Below are 21,658 nucleotides of genomic sequence, written 5' to 3' on the forward strand. Positions count from 1 at the left end.
CTTCGATGGTTCAATGCCCAATTCACTGTTAACCCGAAAATACATTAAAAATTCGGTGGGTTCAGAAGTCAAGTAGAAATCATCATAATAATGTAAGTCCACCTGAACTGCTGACTTGCTCTAAGCAGCACCCTGCATTTGCCTCCCGTCTGCCCGATTATCTTGGCGCGTTCCTAGTTGAGAACATTGCTAAAGACTGTTAAAGACTTGAAAGGGTTGCTATGAGAGGATCAGAGAGAAAATATACTTTTATCCTCAAAAAATACCAAATATTTCTTCAGTATGTTTAATTATTTTAATGTGTGGGTTGAGATTCTGTCATGATCTGCAAAATATAGCATAGAGTCTTGACAGAATGAACCAGAGAGACTGCGTGTGAAAATGTGCACTGTAGTCTGAGGGTGCCCCCCCACTGGAGCAGGGGGGTGTTCAGGGAGAGTCGTCGATGAAGCATTCATTCCCACATTGGCCTGACCTAGGGAGTGGGTTCTACAAGAGGGATTATGATTTCAGTGTAACAGATCCCCAGTCTGAATCTGATGAGCTTAATTTTCTGGTTAGAAGAAGTAAAACAAGTTCCACTTGGTGCAGTCACTGGTTTGATTCTTCACGCATCTTTCCCTGATGGAATGTTGCCTTTGGGGCCGCAGGTCTTCTGGCAGCAGCGGCTTGATGTCTGTTTGGATGGCTAATACGTGGTGGGGTGGGAATTGGTTTGTCTTAGGTTTGACCAGATTGGGAGTAAATGGTACTTGGAATCTAGACATGCCCTTTTTGAGGCTGTTCAGCTGTGGTAAACAAGATCAAAAGGGATGGTATTGACAGGTTTTGAGGCAAGAAAATGGTGGCAGATCAGGGAGAGTGTCCTGCCAGACAGTGGAGAAACTTACTAGTGTCATGTTAGGCTGAATGTTAACATCCAGGCAGGAAAGGCTAATGGGTTGGCATAGGAAGTCAGGTATTAGGGGACAGGTCTCAGTCATGGCTGACGTGTCAGGCCAGATACCCAGGCCCAGGAGGCTGTAAAAGCTGCCCAAATCCTGGAACTGTGGTACAAGGTGGATATTTGATCAGAGAAGTAGAGTCTGAATCACCCGAGGTATTTTGGTAGGAGTTTCTTACCTTATTCCAAAATAAAGACAGGACTGTTTCTAGTGCGGGAGGTAAAGCTGAGTTGGGTTGTAGGGCTCAGTAGTGAGTAGAGGTTAAAGAAGTAGGGCAATGGGAACTATAGGAGTTAGAACATCTTTAGATTTCTCTGACATGAGCATATTTTCAGTTAATTAAAAAATTTTTTTTTGTTTCCAAGTAATAAATTTATACCAGCTATCTTTAGGTCAAACAAAAGCTCACTGCCTCACCTGCAGTCTCAGTAGCAGAGACCATTTCTGTCAACAATTTTAGCTCTTTCTTTTAATATTTACCTTTTCTAAATGACATGCTTATAATGCTGTTTATTGATTTTTTTTCAGTATTGGATGTAGTGTAGAGACGCTGGGGAAGTTTAGCATTCCTTTATATTCTCCGCCAACTCATTCCTCTTCCTCACCCCTAGATACTCATCCTTTCCCCAATAATTGATTGCTTAAATCAATTGACAATTAAATTTTTGATTATGCAAATTATATTTATTTCGTTATTTTGGTTCTGTGTTCAATGATTGCCTTTATTTCCTATAAAACATCTTATGTGTTTTCTGGAGCTAATTATCTTTTTTTTTTCTTTTGCATTGTAACCTCTGTATTTTCTGACAGAATTGTAAAAGTCATAACAATATAAAACTCATCGGATTGTATTTCACTTTTCACCTTGGAGACATTCCTTCAACTTTGCCTCATGGGCTTCCTACATATAGCTGTTTTGGAAATGTTCTTCACCTCTTCTTATGTAAGATTTCTGTTTCTTGGATCCTGAATCTTCCTTTGTTTAGGAGGCATTATCTTATGGTAACTTTCTGAGAGAGGCAGCTTTGGAGGTAAAATATTTTGAAAGCTTTACATGCCTGAAAATGATTCCTTTTCCCCTCTCTCCTCACATTTGATTCATGGTTAGTTAGATATAGAATTCTCTGTTGGAAGTCATTTTCCTTCAGAACTGTGAAGGCATTGCTCCATTATCTTCTAGTTTTCAGTATTGCTTCTGAGAAATCTAATGCCATTCTGATCCCTGTTCTGTTGTGTATAAACTGTTTTCCTTTCTAGAAGCTTTTGTCTTTTTTGGTGTTCTAGAATTTCAAGATGAAGTCCTCTGAAGTAGGTCTTTCATCAGTCATTATCCCGAGTCCTTCATAGGTCCTATCAATGTGAAATTTAAGTTCTACTGAGAACTTTTCTTGTGTTTCTTCTTTGAAATGTTTTACCTTGTGTTTTCCCCATTTTCTTTATGGAGTTCTTATTTTTCCATTATGGGACCTTTTGAAATAAACCCCGTTTTGCTCTTTGTCTTTTTGTTCTATTTCTTGGAAAATTTCTTCAATTCTTTTTTTTTTAATTTAAATTTTAGTTAGTTAACATAGAGTGCAATATTGGTTTCTGGAGTAGAAGTAGTGATTCATCACTTACATACAACACCCAGGCCTCATCACAACAAGTGCCCTCTTTAATATCCATTCCCCACCCACCTCCCTCCATCAACCCTCAGTTCTCTCGTTAAATCTCTTACGGTTTGTTTCCCCTTCTCCTTTTCTCCCCCTTCCCATATCTTCATCCGTTTTCTTTCTTAAATTCCACGTATGAGTGAGATTACATGGTATTTGTCTTTCTCCGATTGACTGACTTCACTTAGGATTATACACTCTAGTTTTACCCATATCATTGCAAATGGCAAGATTTCATTTTTTTGAAGGCTGAGTAATACTCCATTGTATGTGTATACCACTTATTCTTTATCCATTTATCAGTTGATGGCCATCTCTCCGAAGTTTGGGTATTGTTGATAATACTGCTGTAAACATCAGGGTGCATGTAACCCTTCGAATCTATATTTTTGTATCCTTTGGGTAAATACCTAGTAGTGCAATTGCTGGATAATAGGGTAGCTCTCTTTTTAACTTTTTGAGGAAACTCCATACTGTTTTCCAGAGTTGGCTGCACCAGTTTCCATTCCCACCAACAGTGTAATAGGGTTTCCTTTTCTCAGCATTTTCACCAACACCTGTTGTTTCTTGTGTTGTTAATTTTAGCCATTCTGACAGGTGGGAGGTGTTATCTCATCGTGGTTTTGATTTGTATTTCCCTGATGATGAGTGATGTTGAGCATCTTTTCATGTGTCTCTTAGCCATCTGGTTGTCTTCTCTACCTATTCACATCTTCTGTCCATTTCTTAACTGGATTATTTGGTTTTGGGGTGTTGAGTTTGATAAGTCATTTATAGATTTTGGATACTAACCCCTTGTCAGTATGTCCTTTACAAATATCTTCTCCCGTTCTATAGATTGCCTTTTAGTTTTGTTGATTGTTTCCTTCATTGTGCAGATGTTTGTTTGTTTGTTTAAGATTTTATTTATTTATTTGTCAGAGAGAGAGATCACAAATAGGCAGAGAGGCAGGCAAAGAAAGAGGGGGAAACAGGCCCCCTGCTGAGCAGAGAGCCTGATATGGGGCTCCATCTCAGAACCCTGAGATCATGACCTGAGCCGAAGGCAGAGGCTTAACCCACTGAGCCACCCAGGCTCCCCGTGCAGACAGTTTTTATTTTGATTAAGTCCTAATAGTTCACTTAGGCTTTTGTTTCCCTTGCCCTTAGAGACATGTCTAGTAAGAAGTTGCTCTGGCCAAGGTCAAAGTGATTGCTGCCTGTGTTCTCCTCTAAGATTTTGATGGTTTCCAGTCTCACATTTATGTCTTTCTTCCATTTTGAATTTATTTTTGTGTGTGGTGTAAGGAAATGGTCCAGTTTCATTCTTTTGCATGTTGCTGTCCAGTTTTCCCAAGACCATTTGTTGAAGAGACTGCCTTTTTCTATTGGATATGCTTTCCTGTTTTGTTGAAGATTCGTTGACCATATAGTTGTGGGAATTTCTTAAATTCTTATTTCCCATTCTGCTTTTGAAGGGTTTTTGTCTTTAATTTGTGCTGCCATATTTTCATTTCCTAAGGCGATTTTTGTTCCTCAAATGTTTGAATGGTCCTTATCTTCTATTTCTTTAACAACTTAAATTTTTTTTCTGCTCCCAGCATGATCCTTATCTTCTGAGTTCATTTTCTGTTTTTTTTTTTCTCTTTTTCTTTCATGTTAACATTTTCCTCATATGTAATTATCCTTGCCAAAGCTTTATGTTTAAGAGTGTGGTTCTAAAACGTGAGTGGAGCTGTGTGAGGGCAAAGCTTGTTAACTCAGAGGAAGCTGGACATTTCCTTGGAGGACCCACAGATGTCAGTATCTGTGGATCTTCTCTTTTGGGCCTTTTTTCTTAGAGAAATCCTCTGTTTTCTCTGCTCGGTATGTATGAGGCTGTGTTCTGGAATGTTGGGGAAAAAGGTATTTTCTGGATTAGGGAGGGAGGGCTCTGGGAAACGAGTCTTATTGTTCTCAGGTAAAATTTCACTCAGTCCCACTACTTTAAGTAATATGCCTCATTCTCACTCACCTCCAGGCCTCTCTGGTTCAGTATCTCCAGATAGTAAACCTTCAGGCTTCTGCCTGGAGAGAAACCAGTCCCATGGCAGAACATCTGAGATGTATGTGCTGCTACAGGCATATATGCTACCCAGTGAAGCAGGGATCTGAACTGATAACTTGTAGAAATGTATGAAATTTATCATCTCTATAAATACTCAGATTTAGTGCTTCTTTTTGAAAAACAAAACTGCCTAGAAGGATAATGCTGTGTAAGAAAATCTTTTGTGATTCCTGTTTCTAGGCTCTACATCTTCCTCCTTGGTTTGGTCTCTTTCAGAGCAAATTGGAGCTTTGGCAGATCAGCACATTGTCCATGTGGCATGTGGCGAGTCTCATAGTCTGGCCCTCAGTGACCGGGGCCAGCTGTTTTCTTGGGGCGCAGGGAGTGACGGTCAACTAGGACTCATGACGACTGAAGACTCGGTGGCAGTGCCCAGGTAAGAAGGTCACAGATGGGAATCTGAGTTTTCAGAAGTCAGTTTTATAAGTACTCTTTCCTGCTGTTGCTTTGTGAGTCTCTGCTTTGGTTCTGCTTTCTTTCTTTAATTGCTGTTTTTTTGTTGTTGTTATTGTTTTTTTGGTGCCACTCCTGTGCCTTATACTTTATAGCAATTGTTACAAAAACTGTAATTATTTATAGAAGTGTCTGTCTCCAGTTAAAAAAATGTGAGTTGTTCAGGAATTGTACTTTATTTATTCCAGTAACCTAGTTGTTAGCATCGTGTTTGGAATTCAATAAATGTTTGAATAAAAAAAGCATCTTTTCTCCTGCTGCACTTACTAACCTTTAACTTAAAATTATAGACCTAAATCAGTCACTCAATTAAGGACTCTAAACTCAGATCAAAAGGTTGACCCGTTTTCTAATATTAGCCTTCATGAGTATTATGAACAGCTAAAATACCAAATGTACAAAAAAATTTTTTTTACACAAAAATACTAATACAGTGTTTTGTTTGTTTTTTTTTTTAAAGATTTTATTTATTTATTTGACAGAAAGAGATCACAAGTAGAGAGAGAGGCAGGCGGAGAGAGAGGAGGGAGCAGGCTCCCTGCTGAGCAGAGAGCCCGATGCGGGACTCGATCCCAGGACCCTGAGATCATGACCTGAGCCGAAGGCAGCGGCTTAACCCACTGAGCCACCCAGGCGCCCCCAGTGTTGTTTTTTTTTTAAAGATTTTATTTATTTATTTGACAGAGATCACAAGTAGGTAGAGAGGCAGGCAGAGAGAGAGAGGGGGAAGCAGGTTCCCTACTGAGCAGAGAGCCTGATGCTGGGGCTCGATCCCAGGACCCTGAGACCATGACCTGAGCTGAAGGCCGGGACTTAACCCACTGAGCCACCCAGGTGCCCCTAATACAGTGGTTTTAAGACTTTTAAATATTTACTTTATTTTCAGATCTTAGATGATTTAATAAAGTATCCAACAGATGCTTCACCACTAAGTAAATATTCGAAATACTGGAGTTACTTCCAGATGCTCTCCTTAGGGGGTGGACTCTCAGTTTGTGGAGGGTTCTTAGTGATCAGAGAGGCCACTTGCTTATTTCCATCACTTTATTCCTGTTCTTTTATATGACAAACATAGAGCACACCCCTACTGTCATACTTGCACGTTCTCTGTAACTGTTTAATGACTATTTGTCATACAAAGCTGGGAACTTTCGATGATGAGACCTGGATTATGCATTTTTGCATCACCATTGTCAAGGGTGTCCAGCACATTTATTATTTGTTACAAGGCTGTGTAATAAGTGGCCTCTCCACCCCAGTCCGATTACTGTCCCCTTTAAAGGACAAAATACTCTTCTTCCTCTTCCTTTTCTGCCCTTCTTAGATTTTTGTCACTTTAATCAAAAGCTGTTTTAAGGAAAAGAGGAACATGGAGGTAAGCGTGATTTGATTCATTTCCTGACTTAGAACAGGTAATATCTTGGATTCATTTTTCCAAAAATTAGTTGAATTTTGGTGAAGAGAGAGAGAGTGGCAATAAGAAAAAAAAGGGCACTATATATATTTTAATGAAATTATGTAAATATTAAGGAAAAGATTTATAATGTAAATGACAAAAATATTTCACTTGTTGATGACCAGAGATTTAAAGGTTTTTAACGACATTTCATTTCTAAAAACGAAGTAACCTGTGTTATAGTAGCAGTTTAATTTTCAATAGCCATGTCTAAATTATGGATGACTTCTGAGGCTTTGGTCTGTGTATAATTTTATGTTATAACTTAATTGAAATAAATTTCTTAATTCATACTCTAGTCTTGTAGAAAGTAACATAACTTTGAAGTCAAACTGCCCTCACACTCTAATACTGGTACTGTTATTAATTAGGTGAGTGACCTCGGGCAAATTCTTTAACTTATCTAAGCCTTGATTTCTTCAGTTGAAAGTGGAGTGTTGTATTGTGTACCTTATGACGTTACTGAGAGGAGAGAATGAGATGCATAGGTAAAACACATCCCATGCTTGCACTCTTTACATATCCCTCCTCTCTACCTCAAGGCTACAATTTCCCTATTGTTTCTTGGTCTTTAGAGCTGCTTCCTTTCTGTAACCAATTATGACGTTTGTGACAAGGCTAGCAGTCAACCCATAAAGGGAGAATTGTGGGGAATTTGAGTGAAAACTGGCCAGGAGAAAAAGGGCTGTTACTGCATGAAATTTCTGAAACATAGGTCCTCTAGGCAGTAGTGCATTTTCCAGTTTTAAAAAGGAGTTGGGTTCTACAGACTATTGATACCTGTATAACTTGGATGAATGTCCAGGGAATTATTCTGAGAGGCAAAAAAAACAATCCCAAAAGGTCACCTACTATATGATTTTATTTATATAACATTTTTGAAATGACAGAATTTAAGAAATAGTGGGTGAATTAGTAGTTGTCAGAGGCTAAGGATAGGGGAGGGGAGTAGTGGTTATAAGAGTTTAGCAGGAGGAATCCTTACGGTGTTCAGCTGCTCAGTATCTTGACTGTGGTGGTGGATACATGAACCTACACAGATGGTAAAATTAATACACAGAATTGAGTACGAATAAAACTGGAGAAGTGTGGATAAGATTTGTAGATTGTATTAATGTTAGTGTCCTGGTTATGATCTTATTATTCTAGTCTCAGAAAATGTCACCACTGGGGAAAACCGGGCAAAGTGTAAAAGGGCTCTCTCTTTATTATTTCCTACGACTGCATGTGAGTCAATAAAAAATAGTTGGGTTCTATTAGATACTAAATTTATATGTGAGTTCTGTTTCATAAGCTTTTTGTATGTGAGAAAAGAAAACAGTAACAAAAGTAATACCTGCTTGTCAGTCGAAATAATCTGCTCTCCCACTGGCCTCTGTCTTCTAAGATGCCCCTCTCCCGAGAGGACGGCCCTCTGGCTCCTCTGTTCCCACGGCATAGACTTAATGAAGAGGATGGTGGCAACTTGCAGGCTGTTACATTAGAGAGCAGGAGATATTCCCAGGTGCCCAAATCTGTGGGCCAGCACTGAGCACCGTTACATGGACTTTTTTCATTTGTTTTTTACCACAACCCTATGAAACAAGTGCTGTTCTTGTCCGTGTCTTTCACATGAGCAAGCAGAAGAGCAGGATTTGAAAAGGAGTCTACGATCTTCCTCTTACCATCCTAGGGAATTTGAGTTTGGTCCTTATTTTTTAAAAATTGTGATAAAAAAATTGTGGTAAAATACACATCACATGGGATTTTGCATCTTACCCATTTTTAAATGCATAGTTCAGTAGTGTTAAGTCTACTTATGTAGTTGTGTAAACAATCTCCAGAAATTGCAAAAATTTATCTTGCAAAAATTAGTCGGTACCCCTTAAATAACAGCTCTCCACTTCTCTCCCAGCCACTGGCAAGCAGCATCAGACTTGATGTGTATGAATCTGACTACTCTGGGTATCTTTCATAAGTGCATTCATAACGTATTTGCCCTTTTTTTTTTTTTAGGATTTTATTTATTTATTTGGCAGACAGAGATCACAAGTAGGCAGAGAGGCAGGCAGAGAGAGAGGAAGGGAAGCAGGCTCCCTGCTGAGCAGAGAGCCTGATGCGGGGCTCGATCCCAGGACCCCGAGATCATGACTTGAGCAGAAGGCAGAGGCTTTAACCCACTGAGCCACCCAGGCGCCCAGTATTTGCCTTTTTGTTACTGGGTTATATCACCTAGCATAATGTTCTTGAGTTTCACCCATACTGCAGCATATGCAGAATTTCCATTCTTTTGAAGGTTGATTTAACATTCCCTTGTATGAATACAGCACATTTTGTTTTTCCATTCATTTGTTGATGGACACTTTAGTTGCTTCTACCTTTTGGGCACTGTGAATAATGCTATTCTGAACATGGGTGTACAGATAGCTCTTTGGGATCCTGCTTTCAGTTATTTTAGATGTATCCATGGAAGTGGGATTGCTGGATCATTGCATTGCCCTCATTTTGAAAACCACATAGACAGCAGCCACATTCCCAGAGATCTCTCTTCTATAGCTTATTCTACTTTTCCCTCAACTGGAGATGACAAGGTTGGAATTAACAAGAGTGTGGTAATGGGATTAAGTGCAGATGTGGTTTTTTGTCTTGTTTTTTTGTTTGTTTGTTTTGTTTGTTTGTAACTGCCTAAGAAGTAGGAAGTTAGTGAAAGATCTAATAGAATTATATCTTGTAAGATTATGCATTTAATTTAAAAAGTCTTTTAGGAAAGGTGTTATTTATTACCACTGTTGGGAATATTTCTCGTCACTGTTTGGGAATGCCTTCTTAAGAAGAAAGCCTTTTCTGTTTTAGGTTAATACAGAAGCTGAACCAGCAGACGATATTACAAGTTTCCTGTGGCAACTGGCATTGCTTGGCTCTTGCAGCTGGTAATATAACATTGAAATACATGCTAATGTTATGTTAATTTGGGAACCATTTCTCTTTGCATTTGTGTGTGATGTTATCTAACTGGACCCCTTTAACACACTGGTCCTGTTGGACAGTGGTGTTTCTCAGATAGCCTTTGTGCAGCTCATACCTTTTTTGGGGTGTGGACAGTGAAGGAGGTGGTCATCATTGCTCTCTCAGGGAAGGATGAGAAGGAGGCAGGACTGAACCTCAGTGTTCTTGAACATATGGAAGATTGGTTTTTCTTAGCTATAGTCACTCTCAAGCTCCCAAATAAGTGAAAAGGAGGGAGGGAGTTAGGGAAATCTAAGTTCACAAATAATACCGTATTCCATGTTAGAATACATTTGAGGGGAAATCTGTACCAACATGCCATGCTTGATGCTCTGTGAGATAGTCCAGCTCAAAGCCTGGACCTCCTGAGTCCTGGGGTTCATGATCTTGGTGTTAGAATTAGTTCAGTTCCCTTAGTGGATCTAAGCCCGGTAACTGGCCTAGTCACAACTAAACTGGCTTACACATTTAATTTTCTCTTTCCTTTATATAAATGTTAATAGCCTTTGAAGGGCAGTAAGACTTAATTTATCTCTCTGTTGTAATGACAAATGGGAGTTTTGGTTTGGCAGTCCTTTTTTTTTTTTTAAGATTTTATTTATTTATTTGACAGGGAGAGAGATCACACGTAGGCAGAGAGGCAGGCAGAGAGGAGGAAGCAGGCTCCCTGCTGAGCAGAGAGCCAGACGAGGGGCTCGATCCCAGAACCCCGAGATATGACCTGAGTGTAAGGTAGAGGCTTTAAACCACTGAGCCACCCAGGTGCCCCAGGTTTTGGCAGTCTTCATAGCATGAAGTGTCTCTGTCCCTTGCTCTCAGGAGGGTTTGGTAGGTTGAAGGGGAGCAACTAACAAATGATTCTCCTGGGCAAATAGGTTGTTCTTACGAGGTTATTTTTGTGAAAAGAACTTGTATCATGTCTGGTAATACCAGTCACCCTGTCTTTATTTCAGATGGTCAGTTCTTCACATGGGGAAAGAACAGCCACGGGCAACTGGGCCTGGGAAAGGAGTTCCCCTCCCAAGCCAGCCCACAGAGGGTGAGGTCCCTGGAGGGCATCCCCCTGGCTCAGGTGGCTGCAGGAGGAGCTCACAGCTTTGCCCTGTCTCTCTCAGGAGCAGTTTTTGGCTGGGGGATGAACAATGCAGGGCAGCTAGGGCTCAGTGATGAAGAAGGTAAGTAAAGTCTTCGTATGTATCTCTTTAGTTCAAAAATACTTTCATCAGTTTAACACATGCTTCTTGAGAATCTGCTGGGCGCTGGCCCCATGTTAGGTTCTAAGGGTGCAGCAGTGAACAGAACAGATGATACGCTCGACTTCGTGGAGACTGCATGCTGGTGGGTGGAAGTATAGTATGTCAGATGTGTTTGAGAGGACGGTGTCCTGTTTTATATAAGGTTTCCAGAGAGGGCCTTTTTGATAAGATGTTAGAACAGAGCCTGAAGGAGGTCAGGAGGGAGAAAGGGGACATGTAGCTATCTGGGCAAAGAACGTTTCAGTCAGGGGCGCCTGGTGGCTCAGTGGGTTAAAGCCTCTGCCTTCAGCTCAGGTCATGATCTCACGATCCTGGGATCGAGCCCCACATCAGGCTCTCTGCTCGGTGAGGAGCCTGCTTCCTTATTTCTCTCTGCCTGCCTCTCTCTCTGCCTACTTATGATCTGTCAAATAAATAAATAAAATCTTAAAAAAAAAAAAAAGAACGTTTCAGTCACAGGGAGCGGGGTGTGTGGAGTCTGTACTGTGGGAAGATAGGTGGTGTGTTCAAGAGGGGAATGAGCGAGGGGAAGAGCAGCAGAGCCGCTCAGAGAGGTAGTATAGGCACGATGATGTGGGGCCATGGAAGGCAAAGGAAGAAGTTTGGCTTCCGTCAGTGAAAGGGGAACACAGTGAATGTTTTGAGGAGAAGACAGATCCAATTTAACTTTGGTGAGCACAGGCCCCAGGGAAGCTGGAAGACCAGTTTGGAGGCAGTGGGAATGAAGTCGGTTATGAATATACTGTGAAGGTGGGACCAGTTGGTTTTGCTCATCGTTGGGTATGTGTTTGAAGGAAAGAGAGGAAAAGTGGGAGGATGAAGTTGCCATTTATGGAATGAGGAAAACTGTGTGTGTGTGTGTGTGTGTGTGTGTGTGTGTGTGTGTTGGGGGCTGGCGAGTGGACAGCATTGGGGAGTGTGGGGAAACCATGCGTTAGGTTTTAGATGTGTTCAGAACGAGGTGTCCATTAGATACTCAAGTGGATGTGCAGGCAGGAAGCTGAGTATGTGTCAAGGATCCAGGAGGACCCAAAAGTCACACTAAGATAGTTGTGTACGTTTCATCTCAAAACTAATGGGAGTGACGTTCTGATTTTTCTCTTATTGTAGATCGAGAGTCTCCTTGCCATGTGAAACTCTTACGAACGCAGAAAGTCGTCTATATTAGTTGTGGAGAAGAACACACAGCAGTCCTCACAAAGGTAAGGGACTCAGAGTGTTTGGGTTTGTTCTGTGATGCTTTGGCGTTGGGTATGGCACAGATGAGGATTGTTACTCGATTCGTTTTGATAGTATCTTTTAGAGTAGTGATGGTGTTTAAAAACAGTTCAGTATAAATAACCTTAAAGTATAGTATATAGCAACATTCTGTGTTCCTCTAAAACCATTTAAATATGTGAAAAATACAGAGCAATGTACTTCATGTCTTAAAATTATCAACCTCTTTTTTCTAAAACTATCACATGCAGAGAGAACGAAAATGTATTTTTATGTTGAACAAATACTGTTAAAGATTCACTTTAGTAAAATGCCTTAACATTTGTTCAAGCACAGCTGTTCAAGAGTAGCTAACTGTGGTGAGTGCTATGAAGTGTGTAAACCTGGCGATTCACAGACCTGTGCCCCCTGGGCTAAAAATACATTATATGTTTGTAAAAAAATTAATTAAAAAAAAGGTAGCTAACTTACCAATGGGTTGTGGAGCATTTAATTTCTTACATATGAATGATTGTACAAAATCTCATTTCACCTATCCCTTTTTCCCCTCATTTTGTTTTGCTTCCTAGCACATCATTGTGCTTTGGAAATTTACAGATGGCACATCATGGTCCCTTGAGCAGTGCTGTCTTTGGTCCATAAAGATGTAGTTCTTAATTTCTTTTTTTTTTTTAATTTACTTTTCTACTTAATGAACATTGCAAAGAAGGCATTTTGGTGAAGGATCAAGTGAGTGTTGTGATATGAATCTTGTACACACTGTTGTGCACACTGTTGTGATATGAATCTTGTGTACAGAGGCTTTTCAAGGGGCGTACTCAAAACTCAGAGATACAACGTAGTCATGTCATGTTTTCCCTTGTTAGAGTGGAGGTGTGTTTACCTTTGGCGCGGGTTCCTGTGGACAACTTGGACATGATTCCATGAATGATGAGGTTAATCCAAGAAGAGTTCTGGAGCTGATGGGCAGTGAAGTAACGCAGATTGCTTGTGGCAGGTGAGTCCCCTGAAGAGCTTCCTAGTGTCTGTTAAGACCTTGAAATGAATCTTGTCTTTGTAATGACAGAGCATGTGGTTAGACCTAATAATTAACATTTTTTTTAAAGATTTTATTTATCTAAGAGAAAGAGAGAAAGAGAGAGAGCAGGGGGGAGGGGCAGAAGGAGAAGCAGACTCTCCGCTGAGCCTGAAGCCTGGAGCCCAGATGTAGAGCTCAATCCCAGGACCCCTGGTATCATGACCTAAGCTGAAGGCCAAGGCTTAACTGACCAAGCTGCCCAGGTGCCCCTCTAACCACCAGCATTTTAAGAGATCTTGGCTGCGTACACAGCCTACAGTGAAAGTTTGGAGAAAGTCTGATCTGAGTAGAGTATGGCAAAGATAGGTTTTAGATGAGTGGAGCAGGGTGGGGACATGAGACTTATTTTGGGATAAAGATTAGCAGGGAGGAAGACATAAAGAAAGGAAAGTGAGAGAGCCTCAAAGAACTTCTTGGAAATTTTGCCTGGTCTACCCTGCTTCTTCCCTGTCATCTCAAAGGCCTGATGCAGTTGGTCATTCAGCCTTTTCCAAGTGCTGCCATCTTGCTCATTGCTTAGAGTCTCAGAGATAATGGAGAGCCAGCCACTGCAAAAACAGTCAGAAGTCAGGGTGGGGTGGCATTTCTAGGGGGTACCCAGAGGCAGTGCTGTGCTCATGTGTGGGGGCTGAAAGTCAGTCTCAGTGTATATCACTAGCAGTAGAAACTATGCTGATACGTGAATTTATTTTTCCCCAGACAACACACCCTAGCCTTCGTGCCTTCTTCTGGACTAATCTATGCATTTGGTTGTGGAGCAAGAGGTCAATTAGGAACAGGGCACACTTGTAACGTTAAGTGCCCATCCCCTGTGAAAGGGTACTGGGCCGCTCATAGTGGCCAGCTTTCAGCCAGAGCCGGTAAGAGTGATTTTCATTGGAATGTAATGGTATTTTAAATGATAACAAAATATTGTTTATAGAGCATATATCTATATTCTACCTTGAAGACTTTTGGAGGAAATGAGTATGAGAGCTTTTTTTTTTTTTTCTAACATTAATCAACAGTTATTTGAGTAGTTACTATGCATGAGGGTCTATAATTGAGATCCTAGAGATCTCAATTGAGAGTAAGTAAAAAAAAAAAATTTTATTTTGGCCCTGGGGACTTTGGTAGTGGTATATAAATTTTATTTGTTATTATTGCTATTAATAAAAGTTAATGTTTATGTAACCAAGCTCTATTACTTACTTATGCTAAGCACTGAAAACAACCTTAAGAATTAGTGGTTATTATTTCATGTTGTAGATGGGGAAATTGAGTCTTAAGGAGGTTAAGTAACTTGTCCAACATCACAGAGATTTTGGGGGCAGGAATTAAAACTAGGTCTGCCTCACTCTAGAGCCTGTGCTCAATGCTTGTGCTGTTAGTTTCCTTTTGCTTTTGCTATTCTGGTCATAACATGACATGATTTCTTTTTATGCCATTGTTTCTTCTCTTAAAAAATAGTTAAATAGCACAGCGTCCATTTCATTGGAAATCAAAATAAGGCAGTCACTCAGTATGAATGACTTGAAATAATGAACCCAGCAGCTGACAAGAAGCTGGAGAGTCATTAAAAGGAAGTGTGATTTAATAATAACTTGATTTTGAAGACTATAAAGTGACTTATGCCTTGATTAGGATTTTTTTTAAACAATAACTACCATAAGTTTCCTACTAGATTATAAGAAACTTAAGTGCAGGGGACTGAGTCTTCTTTGTAAAACTTGTATACAGCACAAGGCCTGGTACAGACTTCTCAGTCAAGAAAGATTTGTGGAATGAATATATGAGCATATAAAAATGCAGTGGAACTCAAAATACAAAATAAATAAGATTTGGTTTTGATGATGTTCCCCAAAGTGAAAGAATGGCTAGGTGTCCTCTGCCATTTGAGAATTTCTTTTACACCAAGGCGTTGTAGACATGCCGGGAATGCATGTATTTAAGAAAAAAAAAAAAAAAGCAATTTCATAAACTCAGGTATTGTATAGGTTAATTTGAAATCACAACTTTTTGAAGTTTGATTAGAACCTAACTTGTGTGATCATAAATTTGTGTTTGGATGTATGCCAAAATGATTTTATAATGTAAGTAGGTAAATTTCAATTCATCATGTAAATGCTGTGGTTTAGGACCCTTCATGGGAGTGTGGGAGCACAGAGGAGGGCATCTAGGAGTATTCCGGTTAGAGGAAGTTTGAGCTGTGTCTTAAAGCCTGATTTGGAGTTAGCCAGGTAGAGGACTGTGAGAGAGCGGGCAGTGGTGAGTAGCACAGAAGCACCGTGGCAGCCGTGCTGTAGGAGGCACCATGGTGGGAAGTACAGTGTACACTGAGGGTGGTGGAAGGAAAAGATGTAGAGACAGAGGAGAGTGCGGTATATTGGGAATGAAAGCAATGTTGGTGGTGTTGGAGGGTCACTGTGAATACAGCGTGATGGGAGATAAAGCAGGGAGTAGGAAATGGAGGTCCTTGGAGGACAGGCGTCGTCCTGGAGGGGCTGGAGAACAGCACACTCAGACAGTTGATTGTTTCTTAGACGTGTTACTGTTGATATCAGTGACTTTTATTTATTCATTTTTTAAGATTTTATTTATTCATTTGACAGAGAGAGACAGCAAGAGAGGAAACACAAGCAGGGAGAGAGTGAGAAGCAGGCTTCCGGCCGAGAGGGAGCCCCATGCAGAGCTGGATCCCAGGATCCTGGGATCATGACTCGAGCTGAAGGCAGAAGCTTAATGACTGAGCCGCCCAGGCGCCTCTAGTGACCATTTTAAACTGCACATCAGTGGCTGGAAAGATTAGAATGAAAAATGGAAACAACATCAGGATTAGCTTGCTGTTGGGGAGGGGCTGGGGTAAAGCTGGAGGGGAGAATACCATTTTGTACATTTATTTTTAATTGAAGTAGAAACAGTTTTGGGCACAGAGCCAGGAGAGAAGGTTTCTTCCTTGACATAAATAAAATGGATAGGAAAGCAGTCTGAAGCATATTTTAGAGTATTAGGAAAGGGGATCAAGGAAAAAGCTTAATTACTGAAAAATATGCTCTTGAAAAAATTTTTTTGACAGATCGCTTTAAATACCATATTGTTAAACAGATCTTCTCTGGAGGAGACCAAACTTTTGTACTTTGCTCCAAATATGAGGTAAAAAATTCTTTCGACTATTATTTTGGGGGTGGAATAATGGTGAACCAGTATTTATTTTAATAAATAATTACATGAGAGCAATATTACTCTTTGTTGCTATCAATTTTATCTTATTAAGGTAAGCCAACTGATCTTGAAGATGTTCTTTCCATTTTGCTTCCTTGAGTGCCAGTGATTTTCCTGGTATTTTAATCATAGAGTTCTAACTTATAATTTAAAATCATTTGTTTATGTCTACATTTGTTCCAAAAGATATTTAAGGAGGCCTAGAGAATTTATACTTTGGCATTATTTGACTTTCCCTTTCTTCCCTATTAGGTAGCAACAAATGATGGGTACTTGAGAACTTAGTGGGTTTGTTTGATGTGATTGAGTATATGCTAAATATGAAAGAGATGATGCAATATTCAGATATCCTTTATTATTTGTAATCTGCTCATAACACCACACTAAAATTTCACATTGTGTCCTGCGTCACTCTAGTGGGTAAGTCAGGAAGAATGATGTTTCAGTATCTTTCAGCATTGCAGGTGGAGGAGAATATGGTCCAGGTAATAATCTGTGACAGAGCAATAATCCCTCCCCTCCTCCTGGACAAGGGAAGTCATTATGAAACCTGGGACACAGTTCTGTTTTCAGCCCTCCACTCCCTTCCTTGCTTTTGGGTACCCTCCCCTCCCCTCCCCGCCCTCCTCTCTCCTCCCCTCCCCCACTGAATTTTATTCAACCAGCTTGTAGGGAGGACCTACTATATATCGTGCATGGATCCTTACCCTCTCATGGAACAGCAGGGAAGAGCTGTTTGTGATGATAGAGGAGTCAGAATTGGTTGGGAAGAAAATAGGAACTGTGGAGACCGGCGGCTCCTTTGAGTCCTGGAAATTCTCCCCATTCGTCTGATAATTTGCCATCTTTAAATACACAATATTCTTGCCTTCTAGTCAGTGAAAGTCCGTGATTTGGTAGACGAGGTTGTGCTGGAGCCTGAGGCTGCAGGTTGGACAGTGGAAACTGACAACTAGATATTTTCCAGGTCAGGAGCCTGGAGAAGGTTCTGTTTAGTGCTGCCATCTGGGGTGATTTGGAACTGCTGCTTTAGACCTATTTTAGGCCCAGCTTCAGTGCTTCACAGAGAAATCTTGAGGAAAACAGAGATTATTTTGCGTTTCTTCAAAATGCCAGTGAAATGAAATATGAAAAGCACTGAATCTCTGTAGGATAGTAACTTTTGTCGATAAGTAGAGTTTGAAGCATTCATTTCCCTAAGAAATTGACTTGAATAATATTATCCAATTTAAATTTTCCTATGAAAGCCAATGTAAAACTCAGTTTTATACTTTTATAAATATGAGATCTGATCTAAGGGGTTGTTTTTAAAATGTATTACAGTTAGCACCATTGGGACTGGAAAACAAAACATTGATGAAAAGGATATAAAATAATGTCATATTAGAGAAAAAGGACAGTGAAAGGTTAAACAACTAGTAAAAGTGGTCTGCATTAAAAATGTAAGATAACAAAAAAGAAACTAAAAGTAGACTATCCCTTAGGAAGGTGTTACTCTTTCTCTTTAAAAGTGGAGGCTGTACATGTTTACTTAGACACTGTGAAACAGTTTAGACACAGAGACTGAGAAAATCATGTGTTTATTGCGTTAATATAACACCTGAAGAATCACTTAACGACCTAAGAGAAAGCGTCTGGATTGTGACAGGCTCCATTTTTATAAATGCAATTCCTTCCGCTAATGCCGGGTCTCAGGTAGAAGAGGGGAAGGGGGGAGGTGCGTACGGATACTGCTTTGCTACATTGGATTCCACGTCTTGGCAATGTAGTGAGGGCCGGGCATAGTGCCTCCTTTTCCTTTCATGTTGTTTGCTGCATAGGCTTGAAGAGGGGATGTGCTTAGGATGTTAGGTGTGCTTGTGTGTGTGTGTTTACGCTCATATGCCTGCGAACCAGCCTAGGTGACATAATTTTCTTTTCCCGATGGTTATTCTCAACCTTGGTTGCCCATTGAAATCACCTAGGGGATTTTAAAAAAACACTGATGTCTCTCGAGACTCTGATTTAGTTGGTCTAGAGTGTGACTTAGCCATCAAGATTTTGAAAGCTCTGGTGATCCAAAGTTGGGAAACGCCCTAGATCAAATTTTTTTTGGCCTATATATTATTAGAAGGCACAGAAGATTGATAACCTTTTCTTGGGTCTCTAAGTGATTCTGAGATTATACTTCATTAAGTCACCTATAGTTTATTGTACGTATGATGAAGAGTGAGAAAATAGTTCCATATTTATTTTATAGTAAGTATGTGTTAGAGTTTGTTCAGCTTCCCTGTGAATGGGGAGAGTAATTAAAAAGTAGGCAACAGTAGTTTTAAGACCAGGGTGAAGGGGCAGTCTTGCTTGTCTGTTTTCAAGTGTCCACTTTATCTTGTGATTTTCCTCTGTGTCATTCAACGTGACTTTTGTTCTCACATAACTGTCTGTGGCCATTTTAGTAAAGTGATGATCAAACCCAGATGATCAGAAACGTCGGCAAACGTTTCCACTTTCTTACTTGTTACATGTGCTCTTTCTTTCCCCTTATTATGATATCTTAACTCAAAACTAGGGGACGTAACCAAGAAAATTTACTTTGGAAGTTGTCTTTTTTAAAAATTTTTTAATTCTTTATTAAGATATAAGGTATCATTAGCCCCAGGGATACAGGTGAATCGTCAGTTTACACGCTTCACACCATAGCACATACCCTCCCCGATGTCCATAACTCAAACATGGAAGTTGTCTTTTTATGTCAGTACAAAGAAGAAAAAAACCAATCATCTTATGAATTGATGGATGAATGGTTTAATATAATTGTTTCTCATTTTTCTAGTGACAGTTATGGGGGTATAAAGCACTTTCAACTTTTTCTTAGTTCTGTATCAGGAACAGGATTTGGGAAATATCAGTTGAATAAGATACATTTTAGAAAATAAAAGTGCTTATTTTTTTATTTTTTTAGATCTCTCTGAATAAAGGATATAAAATGCTGTGTAGCACTGGGAATTTTTAAGGCCATTATTGACATGTCCTTTCTGCTAGTTTTCTTATAAATGTTTAACTGTATACCTGGAACAAGAAATTGAGAGGCATTAAGCTTTCATAGATTACACTGTACATTATAACTGAACTTTTTAATGATATATTTATATCATTATATATATATATTTATATATGGAGTTGGGTGAATAGTTATGGCAAATGATTACTACCTTAAAAACCTTGAGGTTACAGTGATTCAAAGCAGAGGGGAAAGAAGGGTGGAAAAGCCATATTGGGCTTGTTTCTCTGGTGAATAGTCTCTGAGACTGAGATTTATGTTGAGAAAGTTTTTTGGGGTGGTGTGGGCTAGAAGGGCATCTATTTGGGGATGAAGGAGGTGGGGTTGAGCAGAGGGAGAGACTGCAGGTCAGTGTAACAGAGGCCTCAGCCAGTCTCCTTAGGAGCTCTGAGGTCAGGTCCGTTCTTCCCCAGTCCTGAGTAGATGGGAGGGGGCTAGGCCTTTGTACTCCACCTCTCCCTGCCACCGGATGTTGAAGGGGTGAACCATTAGCCCCGGAACTTCAGAAAGTCTAAATGTGGAGAGCAGCCTAGCCGGGAACTGTCTGGAGCTGACACCTGCAGTGGCGAGGGAGTGAAGAGGGGTATGTGGGCAGTGCACCCCAGCTCCTGTGAAACCCAAAATGGAGAATATGTCAGCAGAAAGAGAAAAGATCCATCCTACATAATTTTTCTTTTTTACTGTTTTATTTAATCCTCTAGAATTCTTCCCCTGCCGTTGACTTCAGGACGATGAACCAAGCACATTACACCAGTTTAATAAATGATGAAACCATAGCAGTTTGGAGACAAAAACTCTCAGAACACAATAATGCAAATACAATCAAGTATGTGGCTGCTTGTTTTCATTTTATTTTTTTCCAGGGTATATTGGAATGTTCTAGCTTAGTAATTTCTCTTACTTCCATATTAAGGTTGTAAATATACATGGAATTTTTTATTTTAGGGAATCTTTTTTTTTGCCACATATTTCTTGAGGATTTAGTGTCCTTAGGCCCAGATAACATAATAGATTTTTCCCCCATTCTCTCAGAGTGTGTCCCTTAAACTTACCTTGTTCACATCTTAAAAATCCTGACTGATGAAGGTGAGTTGGCCTTTCTGCTAAAAAAAAGCTCAGGGTTATGGTTGTTTACCCCCAAGAGTTTCTTCATCTGTATAACCCAAAGCAACCCAAAAGTAAGGCAGCTGTTATCTTACCTAATCTTGAATAATATGTAGCATTTTTACATTGAAAATGATTAGCTGAGATGGCACTTTAATGTCAAGTTGAGAAAATAAAGTGAAAAGGATCAAAGCCTTTGACCAAGTTTATTTTATTTTATTACTGTTTTTTAAAGATTTTTATTTATTTATTTATTTGACAGAAAGAGAGATCATAAGTAGGCAGAGAAGCAGGTGGAGAGAGAGGGGGAAGCAGGCTCCCTGTTGAGCAGAGAGCCCAATGTGGGGCTCGATCCCAGAACCCTGGGATCGTGACCTGAGCCGAAGGCAGAGGCTTAACCCACTGAGCTACCCAGGTGCCCCTGATCAAGTTTATTTTAAAGGAGAATTTTGTCCTGCACATTTTTATGAATTTTCATTGACTTTCCTTAGCATTTTCATTTTTCTGCAAAATCTAATAAATGAATGAATCACACTCTGTGTACTCAGTGGTATACACTGAAATGGGTATAATACATCTTGCTTTGTGACATAGAGTATAGTAGGGCAAATGACCAGGGACCTAAACTTTGGGGTGTACCAAGGGATCATTGGGAATGCCCTCCAGTAGCTCATGTCCTCAGAGTTTCTCTAAGTGGCTCTGATGGGGAATTTAGGATGTAGGGGTAAGGGAAGGGGACAAGATTCATCCAGGTAGGGGCAGGTGGCTTCCCCTTTGCTGGGACCTTGACAGTTGACTCATTCTAAGTTTTCTTATTTATCAAATGAGGGGATGGAGGAAGTAATCTCTAGAGAACTTTCTTGACCCAGATTCTCTCATTATCAGCAATTACCGCAACCCCCTCCTTAACCATGTTTTTGTTGTATTTCTTCCCTTTTCCATATACTAACTGAGAGGGTCCAGCACTCTTCACACACAGCTTTTTTCTGGGCCCTCAGAAACTAGCTGTTTTCCCAGAACCTCTGTTATATAGGTAATAGGGATAAACACTCATTTTCACTTATTTTCAATTTCTTTCTCAGGTAGGAAACACGATAGAAGGAAATGGTTGTTCATTTATTATTTTGCAAAGACAATTTCTGTGTTTGGGAGATAACAGCTGAGTTTTTCTTTTGTGATTATATG

At 40.0% G+C, this 21,658-nt stretch overlaps 1 protein-coding gene across 3 annotated transcripts in view; it reads left to right on the forward strand.

Annotated features, from left to right (window-relative positions):
• The window catches only part of HERC3 (HECT and RLD domain containing E3 ubiquitin protein ligase 3), a 123,315-nt gene that overhangs the window by 48,630 nt on the left and 53,027 nt on the right, over positions 1-21,658 (forward strand). For all 3 annotated transcript variants that reach the window (XM_047717957.1, XM_047717955.1, XM_047717956.1), the window contains 8 exons: positions 4,899-5,058; positions 9,424-9,500; positions 10,530-10,751; positions 11,943-12,034; positions 12,917-13,047; positions 13,828-13,988; positions 16,184-16,260; positions 20,071-20,195. In XM_047717957.1, the coding sequence (XP_047573913.1) occupies positions 4,899-5,058; positions 9,424-9,500; positions 10,530-10,751; positions 11,943-12,034; positions 12,917-13,047; positions 13,828-13,988; positions 16,184-16,260; positions 20,071-20,195 (1,045 nt within the window). The remainder of the gene's footprint in view (positions 1-4,898; positions 5,059-9,423; positions 9,501-10,529; positions 10,752-11,942; positions 12,035-12,916; positions 13,048-13,827; positions 13,989-16,183; positions 16,261-20,070; positions 20,196-21,658) is intronic.

This window comes from Lutra lutra, chromosome 2 (assembly GCF_902655055.1).
Source record: "Lutra lutra chromosome 2, mLutLut1.2, whole genome shotgun sequence".
Lineage (NCBI taxonomy): Eukaryota > Metazoa > Chordata > Mammalia > Carnivora > Mustelidae > Lutra > Lutra lutra.